At 36.6% G+C, this 23,970-nt stretch overlaps 1 protein-coding gene across 2 annotated transcripts in view; it reads right to left on the bottom strand.

Moving 5' to 3' along the window:
- DENND1B (DENN domain containing 1B) overlaps nucleotides 1–23,970 on the bottom strand; it is a 257,800-nt gene that overhangs the window by 5,077 nt on the left and 228,753 nt on the right. For both annotated transcript variants that reach the window (XM_027074606.2, XM_027074605.2), the window contains one exon: nucleotides 23,591–23,698. In XM_027074606.2, the coding sequence (XP_026930407.2) occupies nucleotides 23,591–23,698 (108 nt within the window). The remainder of the gene's footprint in view (nucleotides 1–23,590; nucleotides 23,699–23,970) is intronic.

Below are 23,970 nucleotides of genomic sequence, written 5' to 3'. Positions count from 1 at the left end.
GTTAACTATACATTAGGGGCTCCAAAATTATGCTTTTCAAAAGCATTTCTTCTATCTTTACTTGTTGGCATTCTACCAAGAATTTTGTCCTATTAACTATTTTGAAATTCAATGTGTACAGGAGAGGTAGGATAAATCCTTGATTCTTTCTTTTGCTTAACAATTTCCAGAGTAATGAGTTTATACCTAATGATCTCTAAAAGCGAGCTGTGAGGGTTTTTAAAAAGGCATCATCATTTGTACATATCTCATATGGCTCAGCCTATCACAGTAGATTCTTCTTGATGTTTGATGTCCCATTATTAAACTATACCATGATTACATTTTAAAAATGGCTCTTAACGTTTAGAGATATAGCTTGAATACTTGCAGGTTAAATGATGTGTGATGTGCTATTGGGTATTTACTTCACAATAATCCAGTGGTGGAGAGGGATCATGGGTGGAGCTGGCACTGAAATAAGATTGACCACACGTTGATAATTGTTGAAGCTGTATGAAAGGTATCCAAGAATTCTTCTAAGCTTTTCTTTACTTTAACATGTTTGAATTATGTTAAGTGTTCTTTCCACAATGAAATAATTTGTTTTTTTAAATGGTCCTATCTTTGATCCAGTGTTAGTCCACTCAGGTTGGCTCTTGTGTCCTTTAAACACAAGTGACCTCAGAGGTTCTTTAGTAAGCTTCTTGCTTTTGGCCCAACATAATGTCTCATTTCAACTTATACATTTTTTGCATCAGACCTGGAATCAGTCACTTCCTGTAAGAGTTTTGGTTTCTGTAAGTAGGAAATGGCATATATTTATTTATTTAATTTTTTTTAAAGAAGTTTTTTTTTAATGTTTAATTTTGAGAGAGAGAGAGAGAGAGAATAAGTAGGGGAGAAGTAGAGAGAGAGGGAGACAGAGAATCTGAAGCAGGCTCCAGGCTCTGAGCTGTCAGCAGAGCCCGACGTGGAGCTCAAACTCATGAACCATGAAATCATGACCTGAGCCAAAGTTGGACGCTAAACTGACTGAGCCATGCAGGCACCCCAGGAAATGGCCAGAGTCTGAGTGCTATAGATGTCCATGGCTGCAAAGCATCCTTTTGAACGGATGGCAGCAAAACTGAAATTCGGAGACTTTAACCATGACATCACCAGAGAAGTTTCTGTCTTCCAATTCTGATCTCCCAATCTAGATAATTGTTTTCTTCTTTTCCTTCTCCTCTTCTTCCTCCTCCTCCTCCTCCTCCTTCTTTTTAATTTTGAGAGAGAGAGATAGAGACAGCACAAGCAGGGGAGAGAGGCAGAGGGAGAGCAAGAGAGAGAGAAAATCTCAAGTGGCTCCATGCTCAGCGCAGAGTGGGATGTGGGGCTCGATCCCATAACCCTGGGATCACAAACGGAGCCAAAATCAAGAGTCAGATGCTCAACTGACTAAGCCACCCAGGCACCCATGATAGCTGTTTTCTTCTGTTGCAGCCATAAAGAGTAAGCAAATTTCTGGAATTCATAATTCAGGAGTGGATCCCTACTCGTCTCCCTCCTCTATGCCAGTGCTGAGAGTAGTAGAAAGGAAAGAATGTATAGAGAAATATGTTCTTGTAGCCCCTGCTCAGAATGTGTAGTGAGCTTCCCCACAAGTTTGGTTACTAGCTATGTATTTGGGGCCTGTAACTATAATATCATTTTATGACTACAAGTTTAAAGTATATGAGGAAAAGTAATTTGAGGAATGGCCTAGGAACACAACTACCACTTACAATATTATTTCTGTAGGAAAAATACATTTCTTTCCCCTCCCTCCAAAACTCACAAAATATAATATAATTCTTTGTTTCTAAAAATCAGTCATCATTATAACACTGACCTCTGTATAGGCTTAACATTATGCCAGCTAGGGGCCTTGCATTCAATTCTCTCTGAAAAACAAATCAGAACTAAAACCAAACGAAACTATGAGGGAGCTGAGACTTCATGCTGCTATTTAAAAAATAAAAAAATATTGACTATTTAAGAACTAATACAAAATGGGGCACCTGGGTGGCTCAGTTGGTTAAGTGTCCAATTCTTGATTTTGGCTGAGGTCATGATCTCACAGTTTGTGAGTCTGAGCCCCGCTTTGGACTCTGCATTGACAGTGTGGAGCCTGTTTGGGATTCTCTCCCCCCGCCTCCCCGCCCTCTCTGCCTCTCCTCTGCTCACTCTCGCTCTCTCAAAAAGTAAACTAAAAAAAAAACTAAGAGAAAGAACTATTACAAAATAAGATAAATACATAGCTTAATATTTACGTTCGTAGAGTACATTGCAAAGCACTCTCATATACACACACAGTGGGGCTAGGTTCTGGGAATACAGAGCTGAGTTAGGCTGAGTCTCTGTCATTGAGTAGCTCAGAGTCTAATAAAACCCATGATAAATTCAGAAGTACGCCACAGAAGCTCCATAATTTGCCCAAGCTCATACAACTTATTGGGAACAGGATAGGTCTTTCTCTCCTGTGTTGCCAATCCCTTGTTCATTTTCTCCCACAAGTGACTTTTATATTCTATCTACGTCTGCCTAGATTCTCAGTTTTTGTTTGTTTGTTTTGTTAATGACAACTTTTTTTTTTATGAAGCTACTTCACATATTTGTGAAACTCATACGTTTGAATTTGGTTTTATATGTCCTAGCTAGGTGACAGTTCTATCAATTTCTACATAGGGATGTCGTTAAATGGTGTATCTTGTGATGAATTTTCACAACAGAGTTAGTTAAAATTAGAATTACAACTGATTCATGTTTTCTTTCCTGTGAGTGTTAAGCTTTGTACTGCGCATATTCTGAGTACATTTTCTTACAAATTGTTTGTCTTTTTTTCTTTTAATTTTTTTTCTAATGTTTATTTATTCTTGAGACAGAGACAGAGCGTGAACAGGGGAGGGGCAGAGAGAGAGGACCGTGAGATCATGACCTGAGCCGAAGTCGGATGCTCAACCGACTGAGCCACCCAGGCGCCCGTTTGTCTGTCTTAAACAAGCTTCTAATTAGCAGTTGCTGACTATGTATCAAGCAGTAGGGACTGCAGTCTCTGCATATGAAATGACAACGTCCAGACACATAGTGAATATGTCAACTGCTTGATGACATCAAATTACGTAATTTGTTAAGGTCACACACCCACAAAAGAAAAACAAAAGGAGAAAAAAGCTCCAGTTTGATTCATATGCAAGATAGAGAAAAATGGCAGCTTATTTAGCAAAAGCATCACCAGTTTCTGAGCTTTTATGAACCCAGTTTATCCCTATGTTACTGTTTCTGGTAGACTGGGACTCAGGGATTGTACTTTCGGGGGAAATAAAGGATTTTTTCCACTATACCCAGAACATACAACGCTGGGCAAAAAGACCCGGTCACAGTTTTGTAAATAGAAAGCTTTTATTGATAATAGGTAGCAAATAAGCTTAGACTGCAGAAAATATATTACGTACTCTTTAGGATCTAATACATAGCCAATAACAGCACATCTTTACCTGGACTCATAAATCACAGATACATCATTATTGAAAACCTGCCTATGAAACTAGACAGAAACTGAAATATAAATGGCTAAGAGAAAAATAATCTCAATACACAAAATAAAAATAAAATCTAAATATATTTATAATGTAAAATATATGCTCTTTTTCTTTTTTAAAAAAAATTTTTTTTAACGTTTATTTATTTTTGAGACAGAGAGAGAGCATGAACGGGGGAGGGTCAGAGAGAGGGAGACACAGAATCTGAAACAGGCTCCACGCTCTGAGCTGTCAGCCCAGAGCCCGATGAGGGGCTCGAACTCACAGACCCTGAGATCGTGATCTGAGCTGAAGTCGGACGCTTAACCGACTGAGCCACCCAGGCGCCCCATGCTCTTTTTCTTAATACAACTGACTTTTGGGAAGAGGTATGCATGTTTATTTTTCTAACTAGAATGATAATAAGCAGATGCAAATGCTGGTGGAATGAATTTTGTGTATTAGATGGATTCAGAGAAAAAAATCTATTTCCGACCTGGATAGAAATCTCACAGTAAGAAGTGCATAACAGGAAAGTTTCCAAGGGTCAATAAACACTTTCATCATAAATTATTATCTACAAGTTCCTGAAATAAGCACCAAGACACTTATAATATGGCCTATAGCTGGGAACAGATTTTTTTTTAAAGAATGATTATAAAGTGATTAAGAGATGACATGGTACAAAAAAAAAAAATGAAGGAAAGAAAAAAAAAACCCTCTCTTCGTCTTTACTGGAAAAACTCCTACTTATGCTACAAAGCCTTCTCTTCACCTGCCCTCTGTGTAGCCACGTATTGGCCAAACGTCTGGCCAATGTATAAATTGCACTGCGTTACTTGTTTGTGTGGCCGCCTGCGTGGCTGTACTCTGAGCTCTTGAGAAGTGTGATCCACCTCATGTTCTTTGTGACCTCTGAGCTCTTTTGTATGCCTTCTCAGCACGGAAAACACTAGTACGTATATAATAGGTGCTTCCTGGATGTCAGTGGGATAAAGAGATGCCAACAAGTCAGAGGAAAATGAAATGCAGCTGCTACCTTATTTTTAAGGAGTGCAGAGAAGCAGCTTTCAGTCAATTTTCAGTAAATATTTGTTGAAGGAAACAAACAGAAAAGATAAATGCCTTTGTGTTGCTCTTCATCTGTCAGGTCTCGCAAGACCAGGCTCCGCCTGCCCTGCCCACTTTAGTCACTTTGTTCTAACTCACAAGGCATCACCACGGCCTTCTTTCAGTCCCTTATGGTTGCCTTGACTTATTCCACTACAGGACCTTTGCATCTGCTGATGCCTCTCCCTGAACAGCTCTTCTCTTACATTTATTCCCCTTCCCATCCCCACTATCTCTGTCTGTACCCATCCATTCTCATTTGAAAATCTAAGTCTCCGCCCTGTAGAATGCTACAGCCTCTAACCTGCTAACAGAGAGATCTTTTTAAACTTAACAATACTACACTCCTCTTTAAGTAAATCCTCCAGTGGTTCCTTACAGTTTCCAGAATAAATATTGTACCTCTTACCTTCGCCTAGAGGGATCTGGCTCAATTAGCCTCTGAAGCCTTCACTTGCCATAGAGACGCCTGCTCCATTACCACCACACCCTCTTCCTTGCTTGTAGGTTTCCCGTGTTTTCTGCTTCTGACACACGTGTTGATGTGTCTACCAGAACGTCCCTCTCCGTGGTGTTTCCCCTCTTTTTCTAATTATCCTTCGTGCCCTGGCTCACGAGTTCCCCTTTCAGGAAATACCTTCTCAGTCATCTTGTGTGTTCCCAGAATACCTGTACACGTATTTCTCATGGGACTTGTCCATCCCGCTGTACTGTGGTCATGGTTAAATTCTCTCTCTCCCACTGTACAGCGGTAGATTCTTGATGGCAGGTATCTTGCTAATTTACCTCTCATACCCTCAGAACCAAGCACCTGTGTGATACATATTCGTGTCAGAAAAACTGTAAAAGACTTTGAAAGGAACAAGAGTATGGAGTGTCCTATCAGTGGAATTCTGGATGGTGTTTAGAAGCCTTTGTGGGGTTATCTGATTCTACTGTACTCTGCATCTTTCATTGCCTTTATCTACCTTGCAAGGACACAACTGGACACAAATCCAACAACCAAGTAGTAGTTATTATGGAACAAAGGCTGGCGATATTTGTGGAGCCAATGGCAACAATGCCTTCCCAGGAAAACCTGCCTGGTGCCTGCTTGACAGAGTCTAACCTCACAGGTACCCTTCCATCAGGACAGGGACCAGCAAATTGGGAGAACTTTTCAAGAGAAATTCACCTTAGTTTATAGGTATTTTAGGTAGAACTTAGAAGATGTCTTGGCTTAGTTTCCTAGCCTCAAGATAGGAAAGAACAGACTTTTATAAGCCCAAACCAAGATTTCTTATGAAAACTTCCAGAAAGAAGTAAATTCTGTGGCCTTGTGCTGGTCAATACTGCATGGCTCAAGATTTATCAAGAAAAGTCAAGAAGACTTAAATGGTTAGTTAGTTATCATTCTTGCTGTTCCAATATAAATAATCAGGACAAACCTAATGAGAATAGCCTTCTTCTTCTTCTTTTGATCACAAATAACCTTTGAGATTATTATTACAGGAAAAACTGTAAAAGATTTTGAAATGGGCAAACAACTACTTGTGTCCTGTCAAAGGACTGTTGGGAATTGTCTAGCATTTCTTTCCAGGATTATCTGATACTATAGAGGTCCGTACCATTCATAGTCTCTGACTGTGTGCAACCCTACAGGGACAGAAGTTAACCTATGGAGGTCTGGTGGCAATACAAAAGTTTTGTGTCCATAGAGATGAATTGCGTCCAGCATAGATGCAATTATTATGGTGTGGATTTTGGTGGTTTTGGTATCTGTTAACATATATGCTTCAGTATTCCTGTCTTAAGTATCTGTTCTTTGGATTATCTGTTGTGTCAGTTTTAACATTTTACTATTTCCCTCATTAGTTAATGAAAAAAATAAAACAATGGAGTTGTATAAAATTATTCCTTAAAGTAGGCATTTAATGTTTCCTGAATAAATGAATAACTCCATACACAATAGGTCGTTTCTGTTGAGTATTTAAATGAATTCAAAAACTGATAAACTATGTGACGTAAAGAAGTAAATGCTATCTTAATTGTTTATGTGACATAAGCATTTTCAGTGTCCAGGAGGTACAGAAAAGCACTACATTCATTTGTTCACTCAACAAAGATCACAGAAATGCCTTCAATGGGCTAGGTTAGGGTACAATGATGACTGAGAACAAGGCTCCCTGCCCTCATGTAAATTACATTCTAATAAGTTGGACATAAATTGAATAATCATAAAATAAATATAAAATATAAATGATGTTTGGATTGAGCCTTGAAAGGTCAGTAGGTGTTAAGTAGACGATGATAAGACAGAACAAGATGTGCAAAGGTCCTGTGGTGGGATGCTCATAGAATATATAATGGAATGAAAGACCGCTATCAGAGGGGGCTATAACCTGTGCCTGTGCACAGGGTTCTTTAAGGGTGCATTATTTTGCAATTAGCTTTTTGATCACTAGATGGCAGAGATATACTAAGGCGGCAAAAAGCTGACTAAATTTAAATTTATGGAGGGTTTTAAGGAAGTGGGGGAGATCAGAAAATCTAGCAAGAAAAAGTGGGAGACGAAAAATTGGTTGGGGTGGGGGCACAGGCAAACGACATACCCCAAACTTGCAAGATCTGATAATGGAGAGTAACAGAAAGCCAGTTATTGTTTTATTTTCTTTCAACAAATATTTGAGAACCTACTGAAAGCTGCTATTGTGCATTCCTTAAAATGAGGTAGTAACCACATCTCAGTTTTCTAAAATTCTTAGCATTTCTTCCTTCCACAAAGATCCATTAAACACCTGTTACCCACACTACTGTCTTCCATGCTGTGAGGCATACAAAATAAAAAGATACCCCTCCTTTCAAGATTTTCAATAAATATGTGGTAAAAATGCAAAATTATTGAATATAATACAGTAGTTATAAATATGAACTATCCTTCATTGTAGGAATATAACTGAACTCAAACTTTTTGATCATAGATGAAAACTTATTTAAATGACCATTAATACCAGTCATGATTTATGTCAAATTATAATATTTACAATAAGTAGGTTCAGTCAACATACTAACAACAGTAACAATATAGGACTGTAATTACATACTATAAATAATGGCAAATTCTGGGATCAAATAAAGAGGTTTCAAAGTTGCTGTATGGTCATTTCACAATGCAATGGTCATTTCACTGTTTCACAACTGCACTCACAGGCTGTACAAATTGGCAAGTAACTTAGCATTTGCAGCTTTTGTGGGAGCCAGTACTACATGAGAAGAAGGTACATCTTTTGAATGCAAAAAGACATCAGAAGAAACAAAATAAGTAGAGTTTTGGAGAATTTGACATCATTCTAGTACGAGGAATTAAAAATAAGATGGGGCACTGGATATCATAGGTCCTCCATCAGACTCCAACTAGGTTCTACCCACATACAATTGGAAAAGAAAAATTTGCTCACATGGAGATGTGAAGTGTAAAATTCACATCTAGCATAAAGATTCATAAAATTTTGGAAGTAAACACTTGTATAGCAAGGGATGCTTATTAAGCATGTGAGAAAATACTACACTAAAGCAAAAGGGAAGTTTTCAGCATGGTATAAAATTTATTCAAGAAGATATCTTACTAGAGAAGTTCAATCTCTAGCTAGACATTGAATAAAACAAAACAAAACAAAACAAAAAAATGGACTGGTAAAAACAAGGAGGAAAAGCATTTCTTAGGAAGGAAAAACCACAAGCAAATGTACACAGAAAGTGACAGAGGCAGAGGGTCCAAGTCATGAAACCATCAAACTTAACTTTGAAAGAGACTTCAAGAAATAAGTTTGGTTCAGCTACAATAAGCAAGATCAATGTTTCCTTTCTTTACACCACCATGGTTTCCGGATAGCACTTCTGACAGCTTGAATGGTGAGAAACATTCCCCTGGCGCACAACCACCAGGTGATCTTGCAGTTACCATTTTTGTCACTAGATGGCAGACAGATCCTAATAAGGCAAAATGCTGAGTAAGTCTAAATTTATGGGGGGTTGGGAGAAGGGGGAAAAGTAAGAGATAGATGCAAATGAATGGGAAAACACACCTTTTTAGACTTCATAAAATTAAGATGCTTTTAATATATGAATTTTTTAAAAAATTGGTATTCTCTGTGTTACTGTCCCCATTTTAGGGTTGAAGTAACTGAGGTCCAGAAGTGTTACCTTGCTTACCCAAACCCCCAAGCTTAAGACAAAATAAATAAATAAGAATTAAGTATAAAATACATGCATGAAATAATATGAAAAAAATGAAACTCTACCATACGTAATTATAATGGCAATACCTTAAGAATTCATGGCATTTTACTGAAGGGTTTTAAAACACATGTTGCAATTTATTGGTAGTGGCTAAAGCAGAGTGAATTGACTTATCTATGACTGATTTGCTTCAGTGTGTTTGATATTTTACATACTGTACTGTTTTTCATTAAATACTTAATTTATCACAAATTTTGGTCAACATTTTTCCTATTTTTTCTTTTCACAAATTAGGGAACCAAAAGCTTAACAAAGTGAAGTGTCTTGGGGAAGATTAGACTAGTGACAAACCTAAGATTCCAACCCAGGTGTTCCGGTTCCCTGAACAGAACTCCTTTTGTTAAAATTACATTAGATACATAAGTTCTCAGAGACTCAGAAGAAATAACTGTCTGAGAATTAACCCGAGAAAGACTTTCTTAAAATGGCAAGTTTTAACCTCATTTTTAAAGTGGACAGTTACAGAATGACCATGAGTCTTAATATTCTTGGTAGGCGAAATGGCATGGTGAAGAGACAAGAGATTAATACACTTTTCCAAAGACACTGAAGACATATTCCTGTCAGGGCAAAAGAGTACATTGGAAGGATTAACAAGATATGTATTTGGTGAAGTCTGATGAATTCAGCTGATGAGGGCTGTTATTAGACTAAGGAAGTAAGATTTTATAGAAGCATTAAAATTACATTTCTGAGCAGTTGAGTGCTATGTGAGACTAGTTGAGGAGGATGACTTTGAAGTGGTCCATAGAGCCCCTGGGTGGCTCAGTCAGTTAAGCGTCCAACTTCGGATCAGGTCATGATCTCGCAGTCCGTGAGTTCGAGCCCCGCATCGGGCCCTGGGCTGACAGCTCAGAGCCTGGAGCCTGCTTCGGGTTCTGTGTCTCCCTCTCTCTCTCTGTCCCTCCCCTGCTCGTGCTCAGTCTCTCTCTCTCTCTCTCAAAAATAAATAGAAACATTAAAAAAAATTTTTTTAAAGTGGTCCAGACACATCCAAGAGCCCTTTACCAGTTCTTCCAGTTCGCCATGATCTGGTCTTTTTGGTTAGCTTTATTCACTTAATTCTCTACGATTCAGGTATCACCTGACAGATGATCTCTTATAAAAGTAATATTTCATTTTAAGTACATTCCTGTCTTACTGAATCCTTGAAACCAAGAATCATACCCTTTAATTCATTTTGCCTCTAATTCCACTTCCATTTAGAATGTAAAGAATAGCAAAAGAATGTCAACTCCCATCCTAACAATGAGAAAAAGCTGGGTTATTTAAAAAAAAATCCCACAAATCCTAATTCTTCTTGGACCTATCAGAGAGCTGAACTGTAAGGCAACCAAGCAAACCAAATTCCAAAGGGTTACAAGCCCTTCTGAGGAGACATGGGACACAGACCTATTTCCTCCAGGCAAAGCACGAGGGGAGAGGTAGCTGGCAAAAAAGCAGGGGAGAAGAAATCTGCTAAGATAATAGCCTTAAAGACCAAGTATGAGCTAAGATGTCAGTTTGGAATAGTTAGGAGTCTCAAAGGCAAGGGGAGATTGTACTCTCAAGCCCTCTTCCACAGATAAAATCGTGTATTTGCTAAATCAGGCAAGCCTATTACCTGGTGCTACAGGGAAAGGCTAGGGGCAAGACGGGAGACTGAAAAGAGCTCCCCTTGGGGGTACAGGCAAGCAGGAGGTGATAAGCCGCTGCAGGGAGGCGTGTATGAAGCCCTACTTACTTTATAAGAACATTCATTTATGTATAAGAAAAGTCATACAGTCATGGCATACAGTTAGCAAACTCAATCCCAAAATTCTGGGGGAAGGAAAAAAACAGAAACTCCTTTAGGGAAGAGCAAGAAACACTCTGAGGCACAGGACTCTACTCTGTTAACAAGTGGAAATCTACCACCAGTGTGGAGGGGCAGGCAGCCCTCACACTGCCCAAGACCAGTCGCAGAAATAAGTTTATCTGCCATGAAAGGAAGCGGAGGGATGTTGAGAGGCACAGTGGCACAAGACCTGCTAAGGCTGAAGCTGGACCAGAGCACATAAAACCCATAAGGCTAGGACTAAGTAACCAGCAACAGAAGTTAATTGCTGGAGCGGGGGCAAAAACATTGAGAGAGATCCCCTATGTGGCTCTAATATAGCTAAGGGTGATGGAGAAACACCAAGAAAAACCTGCCAGAAACTTCACTGGTAGTAGTCCACTCTAAGCACAAGATAATAGCAGCCAACTGCAGGTAATGATATCAACAACAAAATCCAAGGCAGTTCAATTTGTGATGCACACATGGGGTCCAGTACTCAAGAACTACCAGACATAAAAGGTAAGGGGAAAAAAAGATGGATGCATAAACGGATGAGATGACAGTAGAAAGATGAAATCCATATAAAAGAGTCAAATTGAAATGACAGAAAAAAAAAAACCATAAGAGAGAAATTCTTTTGATCAGCTCATCAGCAGACTGAAGAAAATAAGATGAATGAACTTTAAAACAGGTCAATTCTATTGACCAATCTGGCATTTCCATATGCTAACAGTGAACTCTCTAAAAAAACCCAGTATGGCACTGGTATAAAAGCAGACATAAAGACTAATGAAACAGAATCAAGAGTCCAGAAATAAACCCATACATATATAGTCAACTATTTTTGATAAGGATGGTAAGAACACTGAATGGTGGAAGGATGGTCTCTTCAATAACGGGTGCTGGGAAAATCGGATATTCACAGGCAAAATAATAAAACGGCAAAAATTTCATCTTAAACAAAAATTAACTCAAAATGAATTAAGGACTTAAATATAAGACCTGAAATCATAAAACTCCTACAAGAAAAAGCTCTGTAACATTAGTCTTGGTAATGACTTTTTAGATATGACATCAAAACACAGAAAATGTGCAACAAAAACAAAAATCAAGTGGACCTACATCAAACTAAAAAGCTTCTGCACAGCAAAAGAAACAATCAGCAAAATGAGAACAATCAACAAAATGAAAATTTCTTCCATTCTCATGGAATGTGAGAAAACATTTGCAAATCATATATCTGATAAGGGGTTAATATGCATAATACATAAGGAACTCATGCAATTCCTACAGTAGTCAAAGAAACACCACAAATAATCCAATTAAAATGAGCAGAAACTTGAATAGACATTTTTACAAAGAAGACATAAAGACAGCCATCAAGTACATGAACATGTGCTCAATATCACTAATCATCAGGGAAATACAAATCAAAACCACAATGAAATACCACCTCACACCTGTTAGAGTGGCTCTTATGAAAAAGACAAGAGATAATAAATGTTGGCAAGGATGTGGAGAATGTTGTGCACTGTTGGTGAGACTGTAAATCGACGTAATCACTATGGAAAACCATATAAAAATCCCTCAAGAAATTAAAAATAAAACTACCATGTTTAGCAATCCCATTTCTGGTTATTTATCAGGAGGAAATGAAATCACTGTCTCATTCAGATATCTGGCCTCAATGGTCACTGCAGCATTATTCACAATAGCCAAGACATGGAAACAACCTAAATGTCTATCAATGGATAAATGCATAAAGAAAATGTGGTATGTGTGTACAATAGGATATTACTGAGTCATAAGTAAGAAGGAAAACCTGCTATTTGTGACACTGATAAACCTTGAGAACATTAAGCTAAGTGAAATAAGTCAGACAAAGAAAGATACATACTCTGTCACTTATCTGTGTAACCTCAAAAAGCCAAGCTCATAGAAACAGAAAGTGGATGGGGTAGTTGCCAAGGGCTGGAAGTGGGGGAAATGAGATGTTGGTCAAAAAGGTACAAACTGCCAGTTTTGAGATGAATAATTTCTGGAAATGTGATGAACAGCATGGTGACTATAGTTAACAACATTGTAGTGAATACTTGAAAGTTGCTAGAGAAAAACAAGTAAATGGTAATTCTGTAAGATGAAAAATGTTAACTAATTTTACTGTGCTAAATATTTCACTATACATTTACCAAACTTAAAATAAGTATCCAAACTGAAACACAAAGAGAAAAGAGAACAAGAAAAACGACAACAGTGGCAGCAACAACAACAACCACAAGAAAAACCAGAATAGGGCATCCAAGAGCTAAGGAATACTATCCATGGGTCTAATTCTTTCTGTTCCCAACACATAGTAGGTGTTCATTAAATTTTTGTGAAAGTTCTTGTTGTAGACAGAATAGAAACAATATTACCTAATATTTATTAAACTTCTAGTGAGTGTTGGAAAAACAAATTCTATCACTAACTCCAATCTCCACAGTAACTCTATGGGAGTGGACATAGTTATCATCATTTTATAGATTTGAAGGTTAAGAGGATTAGAGAGGTTAGGCAAGTTGCTCAAGTTCCAATACCAAGCAAGTAGCAGAGCTGGTATTCTGGTCCAGGTTTGTTAAACTCCAAAGCCCAAGATCTTCCCTTCCACATGGGGTCTTTCTACCTAGTCATGAATGTGATGTTAAGAAGTGAAAAGGAAGAATAGATACAAAGGTCAATGAAGGAAAGTCTGAGTTTGTAAATTCAGTAAGACAAGGTAAATGATCTTGAAAGTAGTCCTTGCACCTAGTAATGTTCAGAGGAGGTACATGACCTTGAAAACTGTAAACTAGCACACAGCAGGTATTTAGGTAGTTTTTGTTGAATTGAGGTAGATTGTCTCTCCATTACGGTATTGTCCATTGGGTTCATATTGCACCATTAATTACATTAGTGGAAGCTTATTTGAATTAATATTAAGTTGGGGACTATTCTAGAATTCAACTAGAAATCTCCATATTAGATCTTAGAGATAGAATATTTAAAATCAGAACTGATCCTTTACAGACTCATTTTACTGACGTTAGGGAGTTTCAGGAGGTTTTGACTTCTTTTAGTTTAGTTTGGCAAAATGCTGGATCAAAATCATCCTAGAAACACAGTACTTTAGAAATCATTTCTCAATTGTTAGAGATTATATACAACCTACCCAATGGCAGCCTTGTACCAGCTATTCTAAAAGGCTCTCTCTCTCATTGAAGTATGTTAATGAATGGAAAGAAGGAAAGAAGACCGGTACTCATTACTCATCTGTGGTTACAAGCAATACGATTGTGAATTGTTAATACTTTTAAGCCAATTTTTTAGGACAGTACATATGCAAAGTAATTATGTTAACTGTAAATATTTAAAATGTTGTTTTATTATTTTTCCTGTTCTTTAATATTTGCAAATGCAAAATTTAACAAAGCTCTTGCAGCAACTTTTCAGTACTGAGAAACTGTTGATCGGCATAAATACAAGTTGTATACAGCTATTAAAAATTATTCCCAAAGCAAAACAGATAAATAAATTTTTGATAAATGGCAAACTATTTGTAATTTCACTTTTGCTGACAGGGTTTCAATATTTCAACATTTAAAAAGGTTTCTTAATGCACGACAAGTCCACTGTATTTTCGGTAAAACAGAATTTGGTTATTTTCGCTAAATGATGTGCAGATGATTTTTCTAGCTGGCATAAACAATTAAAAAGTCAGTAATGACTAACCAAATAATATTATTTCCAACCACTTCGATAAACTATGTTTGTAAAAAGTACGTAACCAAGATTAAAATATTTTATCGTAAAATAATTACAGCTGATTTTATTTTTCAGATTATCATATCACTATGTCATAAGCATAAATATGCAAATGTATGGAGAGAGTCTTAACACAGAGACAACATTTCTGTGTGAATGCAGCAAGAAGCAAGAATCTTAACAGAAATTGTAATTACTCTATATGTATTTCGGTTTCAAAAGCATTATCTTACAAATATCAAAGACATCAATAAACACAAAGAGGGAACAGGCTTCTGTGAAATGGCAGTCTTATTCTCAAACATTAGAAACACCATAAAGAACTTCCAGAGAAGGGTCCAACACAGTAGTCTTATTTTGAAACTGGCATGAGGGCACAGGCTAACTTGTTAAGATATTTATGTATTGCTCTAATATTTTGTGTTCTGTATCAGGAAATATAAAAATGTGTAGTAGACACAAATCCAGTTCAAATTATAATAAGAGTCTATTATACTCTGGTAGTTATAATCTACTGACATTCCCAGAAATTTTTCTCTCTTGAGGGACATTAATAGGCAGCAGCAGTAACCCCTACAAAGAAAAGACTGGCTTCCCTTTTCATCAACACTAACATTGATCTCTGACCAACCTTAAAAGCAGTTCTAGATATAAAACAGGAAGAGCATCATCATTTCTTTATCCCAGGGTGTCTGGGAGAACATAAGAATTAGTCCATTAAAAATGGGGTACTTTTGGAATAGAGAGCTATTGTTATTTTTACCAAAAGCCCGTAAAACAATTAAAGAAGTAAAACAATTAAAGAACAGAAAATAGGGAGGAAAAATATTAGTGACATGATTGTTGATGTAAAGTCTAAAATGGTAATATTCATTATATTTACTAAAGGGAAAACCAAGTAGTTTTGTTTTTATTTCAAGACTTTCTAATAAATGACATAGTCAATTGTGGCAATAAATTTGAAGAGTAAAATTATAATATTAAAAAGGTACATTTCAATCTAGGATTACCTCATAATACATACTGAACATATTCACATAAGTGAAATTATCTTCCACTACTTCTTTTTAATATACTTGATATTATTCAGCAGTGCTAAATGTTTAAAAAATGAAGTCCTAGCCAGTTACTGAAAGGAACTGGCTTTGGATTATTTCTTTGAAAAAATAATGTTCTCAAACAATTTTATGACGATACAAATGTTTCAATGTGTATTCCATTGTGTTTCTAAAAGAGAGTATTCTGAAAGGCAAATTTTATAAATTTTTTGTCTATAACTATTATACATATCAAAGTATTATATAATGCCCACTAGAGGGCATTCTTGTAATCCATAACTGAATGGGGGGGGGTGGAGGTGGGGTACAGATTTTAAACTATAATCAAATTGGGTATGTTGGAAATTAACATTATTCCAACAGAAAACAACAGAGGAAAAAATAACTTTATTTAAAATTAAAGATATAGTACCCTTATTTTTCCAACTTGACTTAAAAGATTAATTTTATAAATTGGTGATATTAGTATAGCTTAGACTAAATACATGCTATGTCAGAGTGACTTTGGGACAGACTACGAGAATGTGTTTTCATTTAGGCAGTATTTTTGGTGGGCATATTTTAATAGAAACACATTTACTTATTTCAAAATATTTTTGTCATTTGGAACTTTCTAATAGATTTCCCTAATCACTTTAATTCAACAATTTAGTTTGATCATCATAATATGCTCAATCCTGAGCTAAATCACAGAAAATGCTAAAAAAAAAAAAATAAGGGCTTTCTGCTTATCACAATTTGGTTAAGCTTACTTTTATTATTTTTTTAAATTTACATTAAATATTCTTTCCAATTATTTGGGCCTCCTCCTTCATATACCCATTTCTTCCCTGTCCCCCCAGGTCACAATTATCTTTCTCACTGTGATTTGCAATCACCTTTTTCTTGGTCAGAAGAAGCAAGTGGTGTCTTTCCTCTGCAAACAATGACTATGCCATTTCTTTCCTGACCAATAAAGCAAAGCTACTGAATGGACTGTATTTTTCCAAAGATCCCAACAAGTGTGCCATTTTCTGCAATCTATTATGTCACCTGAGCAACAAATGCTATCTTTAATTACATTCATTTTATTCCCAGAGTCCACCGAATTCCAATGAAGAAAAGAGTGTCAGAAACACAATACTATACACCACATCCTACTAGGTATGACAATCCCATCATTTATTATGCTTAGGAACTAAATAATTTAGAGAATCTGAGTTTTTAATCTTATAAATTTCACAGCAACTTTAATTTCATCTGCAACATTTTAAAATATGGAATTATCTGTAAAGCGTAAACCACCTGATTGCTCGTATTTTAAAACATGCTTATATACTAGAATTTCTTTTAAGTCCCCATTCAACCAAAATGTGGTTTTGAAATATCTTACTTGCAAGTCTCCACATGCCAAAAAAATACATACAACTTCTATGTACATTCCTTAAATATAAATGTGTATTACTTGTAATTATAAAATGAACTCATGGCAGTCATGCTATATTCCATAAATCCATTAGGATGATTGATAAACCATTAAATACCTAAGGACTCAAAATGATCGCATAGTTTCTTTTGAAGTGTGCATTATCACCTTCTATAATGGGTAAAATGGAAAATCACATAGAGCACATTTTATGGTGTAAATATCTTCCTTATTTATGCATTCCAAAGGTAGCTCTTCATACCATAAACTATTGGTCTGTATGTGAATATATTTTAAAAACAGAATAAATGATCACTAGTTTAATATTACTTGGTCTTATTAGTAGAAATTATGACTATTAAACATAACTCTATTTCTAATCACTATATTTAGGTTCAAGTGTTGACTATGTTCCACGTTGTGAGTATTTACCAACAGACACACTACTTTACATTATATTACAACTGAAAAAAGTAATTTTCCATTCATATTTCCTCACGCTGCTTTTACACAGTTAACTGGACAGGTTGAAAATAAACCTGAGTGCATTGCTATTTGTCTCAGACCTGAAATAGTTAAGAGTGGTATGTGTGCCAGGGTTTTAATAGGGCTTAACAACAAAAAGCTTCAATCCTCCACTTTCACTAGATTTTGTTGCCGTGGTTTTGCTTGCTTAGGGCCATCCATCTGTTAATGTTGACTTGTAATATAGCTAAGCTCCTGCTTGCAGTACACTAGTCTAGCTGGTGTGTGTGTGTGTGTGTGTGTGTGTGCGCGCGCGCGCACGCACGCACGAGCGCACATGTGTGTGTCCTATACAGACACTCAGATACGTACACATTACAATTGTCAGAGTAAGTTAAGAATGGCTAATATTATTAAAAATGGAGCAGTATCTTAGATTCATATAAATTTTGCACATTAAAGGAATTTCTCATTCTTAGAAAATTCCAGTACGTTTTTACAAATAAGTGTTCTAAAACATAGTTTTCAGTGACAGAATTAGTCTAAATGTTGTTCACTCAGAGTACAGTATTTGTTCTAAAATAGAATTGATGAAAGAAGGTAAGTGTGCAGTCAAGATGAAAACTGTTCTGCACCATGACCGGTGGCAGTATTCTCCATGGACCCAACTGGCCCTGTTTTCAATAAAACCCGAGGAGGATCCTTTCCCTGGAGTCCTGTTAGGCTGGGGCTGCTGTTGGAACTGTCATGTTCACACAAAAGGGAAAGGGGTTGGGTTTTACAAATGTGAAGCCTAATTGGGAGATCTTCATGGCTGTACCCTTGACATTTATTTAAGCCTCATCAACAAAACAAGAAGTAACCGTACTAATTAGCAGACCAGCACACAAATTACTATTTGCTGGGGTGTAGATGCAGATTCATAATCTATTCCCAACATAAGCTAAGTAATGGCATATAGGCTTAAAACAACATACATTTTGATTTTGTTCTTTTCTATAGTACCCAAATTATGAAACGTTATTTTTTCACTTATTTAAATACATTCTTGAATTTAAATGACCATAATCTCATTTTCATCTTTTGAAAAACAGATGAAAATAAAGTGTGTCATTTATACACGTCCAGCTGGAAACTGGAAATGTAAAGTTCTTTACATAGCTGAGACCAACTTCTCAAAAAATAAGGAATAGGATAAATAAAGCTCACATTGTTTATTTTGATAATTTTACGGACAAGAAAATGAGATACTTGAGGTCTTATAAACTTAGAAATCAAGAGATTTCTCAATAAAATAAGCTGTATATTTCTTCTCAAATCATAAACCAGGATCTGAAGTTATCCCTACTTAGAATGAAGACAGACAAATTTAGGGTCCCCTAAATTTGTGAACTAGAGGATTGTTAGTGACTTTGGACAGTTACTACCAAGAGAGAAGAAAGTCAGTACCATTGCGATAAGAGACCTGATGTTCAAGATATATGTATATGCATGAATGGGTAGAGGCCAATTATTAAGTGTCTGTTATGTGGCAGGTATTTTATATATATATATTATCTATAATAATGCCTATAGCATTCTAGCAAAATGACATGTATCGTTATTACTATTGCACAAATGTAGAAAGTAAGGCTTAGGGACACTGTGTTTTGCTCAAAGCTAAATGCTAGTAGTTGTTTCAAAGTCAAGTCTCTCTGGCTCTCAACACCATACCTTTGTCTCTAAGGGCCCCTCCTCCACAAACATTCCACCCAACACAAAGGCAGGCCTGTAGTGGTTAGGTACTTAAATTCCAGAATCAGTCTGTCTGCTTTTCAATCCCTACTCTGCTCTTTATTACCTGGTAGAACTTTGGCCACATGTCTTCATCCCTTTGCTGTTACTAAATCTGAAAAATGGGGTTAACAGTTCCCAGTGTGCTTGGATTGTTGGGAGTTTTAAAGTAATCACATCATTCACACAAACATGCAGATGGCCTCACTGTTCATCAAGGATCTGTCTCTTCCTCATGTTTTCCAAGTCTGCTCTAGTGTGCTTTGGTGTTACTCAACTCTAAAAACTGAAGTTTGGAAAACAGTAGGAAGGACCTCAGAGCTATCTAGATCACCAAACCCCAGAAGTCCTACTGAATCACATTTCTGTAGGTAACTGAATTCACCACATGGCAAGTCTTTTAAGAGAGGATGGTAATTTGAATAATCAAAGGTAAGATGGGGCCCAGAGACACCGGTTCCTCAGTGAGAGGCCATTTCCAATATGAGAAAGGGACGCTACTCTTCTAGCTCAGTGAGCCTGAGAGAAAGAAAAAAAAAAGTGCATTCTAAGCTTATTTCTACTCATAGCCTTTATTTTTAAAAATATTTTCTTAGGAAACCAAGCTGTCTTTGAGAGAGGTATTACTAAGCCTGAGTATTACAAATGATAGACACTGCACAGAAGAGAACAAAGAAAGAAAACTAGATTTCTGTCCCTACATGCCTCTCCTGGGTACGTCCACTGGATGCGAGCTCTCGGGACACTGACTTCATCTGTGGACCTGCAGTATCTAGTCCCATTTCCTGGAATGGCTGCATACCTCCTGAACAATTTTTTTTTTAATCCTTGTACATTATGAATCATGGTAGGTGTGTTTGTCTCTTCATTTTGGCTGCTAAGCAAGGGAATGGGACTTAGCTTCTTACTGCACTAACTTTCTCTCTGCCTCGAGTCTTACCTAAATTAAATATATTTTAGGGGCACCTGGGTGGCTCAGTCGGTCCAGCATCCGACTTTGGCTCAGGTCATGATCTCACGGTCTGGTCTGTGAGTTCGAGTCCCACATTGGGCTTTGTGCTGACAGCTGGGAGCCTGGAGCCTGCTTCAGATTCTGTGTCTCCCTCTCTCTCTCTGTCCCTTCCCCACTCTCAATCAGTCTCTCTCTCAAAAATAAACATTAAAAAAATTTAAAATAGATTAAACAATTTTAATCTTTTGTTTTAGGATTCTTGGTAAAATGTCCATTTATTTTTGAAAATAAGTAGAACATAAATAAATAAACATAATGTCTCTGACGTATTGATTGATACCTAGATTCTGCCTTTAACCATATTTGACTATTCTTAGAAATGCTTACGTATTTAATTGAAAATCTCAATGTGCTCAGATCCTAATATTACTGTGCTTGGAGAGACAGGAGTTAAGACTACTTACTGATTTGGAAATCATCATAAAACAGTATCTTCATGGTTGTAGTATCAGCTTATATCTCTTGCACAATATACTAGATCATATCTTCTATTAAATCAATGAGACTGGATTACTACTGAAAAGTAAACTAAGGAACCTTTTGTGGTATCAGACCGCAAAGAAAAGGCGGTAGACTATGCCTGGTCCCTACTGACTTCCTTGCCCCAAATGCAAACAATGTATTCTAAGCTCATTTTCTCTGTAGTCTTTTCATTTGTGTAAGTAGCTCGACTCTCATGTGAGAGCTGAGGCAACAGCAACCCACTAGCATAGGCTGACCTTAAACTTACTAAGCTGCAGGTTTATGATACAAAGATCCAGCCTCTAGGTACTTAAAAGTATAGATTTTATTTCTTTTTTTGCAAAGAGGACTCTTGGGCAAATGATGACACGGCAACTAGAGATAGCAAAACTCTTCTGAGATTTTGTCACAGTCCTTAAAACCCTTCTCTGAGAACTGCTTTTCCTGTTTGCCCCTACTACTCGCCACTGTCCTTGGTAACATGGTATTCTCCTTGCTTTTCCGACAAAAGGTTACTGAACCAAGGACTAATGCTGGATCCAAGAGGGCTGTTGACAGTCTTCCAAAAGGAATTGGCTGTGGGCATTGTGGCCCATTCCTAGCAGCTGTTTGAACCAAGGGCCTTGCAAGCTCAATGTCAGGCTCATGGAGGAGCTGAGAAAGACAATCTACAGAATGCACAAAGAACAGCTATGCAGAGAGAAGAACAAGCCAGGGAGAGATAGAGAGAAGCAGGTTAGGAGGTAAAGGGTAGGGAAGGCTGATATTCTTCCTTGATTTTTCCATTTTCTAGCTCCAGTCCTACCAGAGGGCTACATACATTCCTATACCTGGATACAAGCAAAGACAAAACATTAAATTATGATAAGTATTACTGGGTACAAATGATTGGGAGTATGGACTCTTAATAAATTCGGCTGCTAAAATATATATACACGGATATATACACCTATTTATATAATGGAACACATGTATATATATGGAGAATACACACTAAAACTCAGACCACTTGAAAAGTAAAGATTGTTATTCAGACATTAGCAGCACCTGCATAATCCATCTAAACATTTTGGTTTAACAAATTTCTGTTAACCAAGTAAGAAAAGTGTATTATAATTCTTAAAACAATAAGCCCTACTTCTCTTAATTCCTGTTAGAGTCATCATTTAGCATATTCACCTGAAAACCACAAAATGCTTATTGATGAATACAGATAGTTGAGTTAATGATTTTATAATAAATGATGGCTATGACAATTCAGGATAAGTATGCAATGAATGTAACCTATTATCCTGTAAGGCTTCCTTAATACAGTTTTCTCTATCAGAAATTGTCTGTCTAGGAATTAACAGAAAACACAGAAAACCATACATATGTAATATATTTTACAATTTAATTATCATAGAAATATGCTGCCATGTTAAAGAAAGGAAGATTTAAAATTTTTAATGAGGAGCTACAGATAGTTTTCCTAACTTAAAACTAACATTTAGGACAGACGTTTCTCTAATTCAAGTGTTTTCTTTCTATCGTAAAGCATCCTATAAGTAACAAAGATCCCACTGGTTTTCACACAAAAATCTATCCACCATAGTAAATATAACCTAAATGCTCCAATGTTAAGGCAATAAACATTTTGCAGAAGTTTTTAAGATGCTGAAGCTTGAGAACCAATAGGGATTGAACATACTAGTGATGGAAGAAAAATAGAGCTATTGATTGCAAATCTATCATTAGTTTACAGGTCAATACATGTTTTCCAGTTAACAGTAGTAGCCAGAGAAGGTCTCCATGCTTGTGGAATTATTACTTCATTGAAGGGCTTATTTTAAGTCATACGATCAGCATTTACTATCAATACGCTGCAATTAAGCAATACTGATATATAAAAATATAAGCTTATAAATGGATACATCATAGAGAAGGCACTTAGAATGGTATAAAAAAGGACCCACAAAGGCAGAGATGTGTTTTGTTTCTCCTAGAACACCTAGAATAGTGACCGGTACACAGTAGGTGCTGAATGATCACACGAATAAGTTTTCTTTACAAAGGCGAAAGTTTCCACACAGCTTCACTGACTGTTTCTCCATCCCTAATGACACGTAGAAGCACTTTAAGGCCATCTCTACTCCTGCAGCGTCCGCAGATGCAGGAAAGCTAAGTGACTACTGGAGATGGGTTCTCATCGCACTCTGCCACTAACTTGTTATGAGTCTTAGGGTAAGTGACGTGACCATTCTGGCTATCAGCTCTCTTGTCTGTAAACTTCAGTGACCGGAATAAATGAACTATAATCCAGTTGAGGATTCTTTTTAAAAGCTAGTTTTCTAAGGCCACTTAAAATATGACTTGGTGTATACAAATTTTGTATCATTTAAACCTTCAGAAACATACTTATGAGGCAAAATCAGAGACACGCATAGCTTTAATTCTGAACACTTGCCCTCTTCAGGACGGTACTTTACATAATATCAGCATATAAGCAGAAACTTTAAATATTTATAGCAAACAAATTATCTGACTTTAGAAAAACCAGACACATTACTTTATGTTCTAATTTATATAGCTTATTTTAATGGTAAAACCCCCATGTATGAGTTTCATTTTACTTCTATAGTAGAAATCTGTGATCTCCTCCTCCTCATCAAACTGTTCACACTCTAAGACAATCACATGCTTGCCTCTGTCCCCTTACTGGAGAGCTCTATGAGAACATAATAAAGTAGGCAGAGACTGGTATCTGGAACAACCGATTCCTAATACTCTTGCAGCCTGCCCAGATGCCACCTACTCATCTTGACTGTAAATGCAGGGTTTTCATATCATATGATAAAAAAGAAATTAATGGGTCCAAAATCGTTCTTAAAGAATGAAACAGAATTACATACTTTTAGAATTTGGAGACATAAGGGTAAATAACCTTACCTGGGCAAGCTTACGCTTTTCTAGATTTCCTCCCTTTTCATTGTGTAATGTGTAAACTGGTGTATATTGTACAGAACCAGAACAGGTCCCATAATCTTCTTCATTTTCCTACACATGAAGAAATATACAAGGAATTATTTTAAAATACTCCTTTTATTACTTTTAGACAAACTATCCGATATAGATGCAAATACCAAAATAATGCTTCAAATGTAACTTTAAAAACTCTATTTCAGAAGAAAACGCACTTTTATATATTATGCATTAATGATTTCTAAATTAATCTCTTTTGAATAACATGAATAAAAGCTATTATTTACTCTCCATCACAAAAATGGAAGTTTCAAGTAGTATTTGTTCTTCAAAGGTAGATATTCAAA

The sequence above is a fragment of the Acinonyx jubatus genome, chromosome E4 (assembly GCF_027475565.1).
Source record: "Acinonyx jubatus isolate Ajub_Pintada_27869175 chromosome E4, VMU_Ajub_asm_v1.0, whole genome shotgun sequence".
NCBI classification, from domain to species: Eukaryota; Metazoa; Chordata; class Mammalia; order Carnivora; family Felidae; genus Acinonyx; species Acinonyx jubatus.
This window is presented reverse-complemented; position numbering and strand designations above follow the sequence as displayed.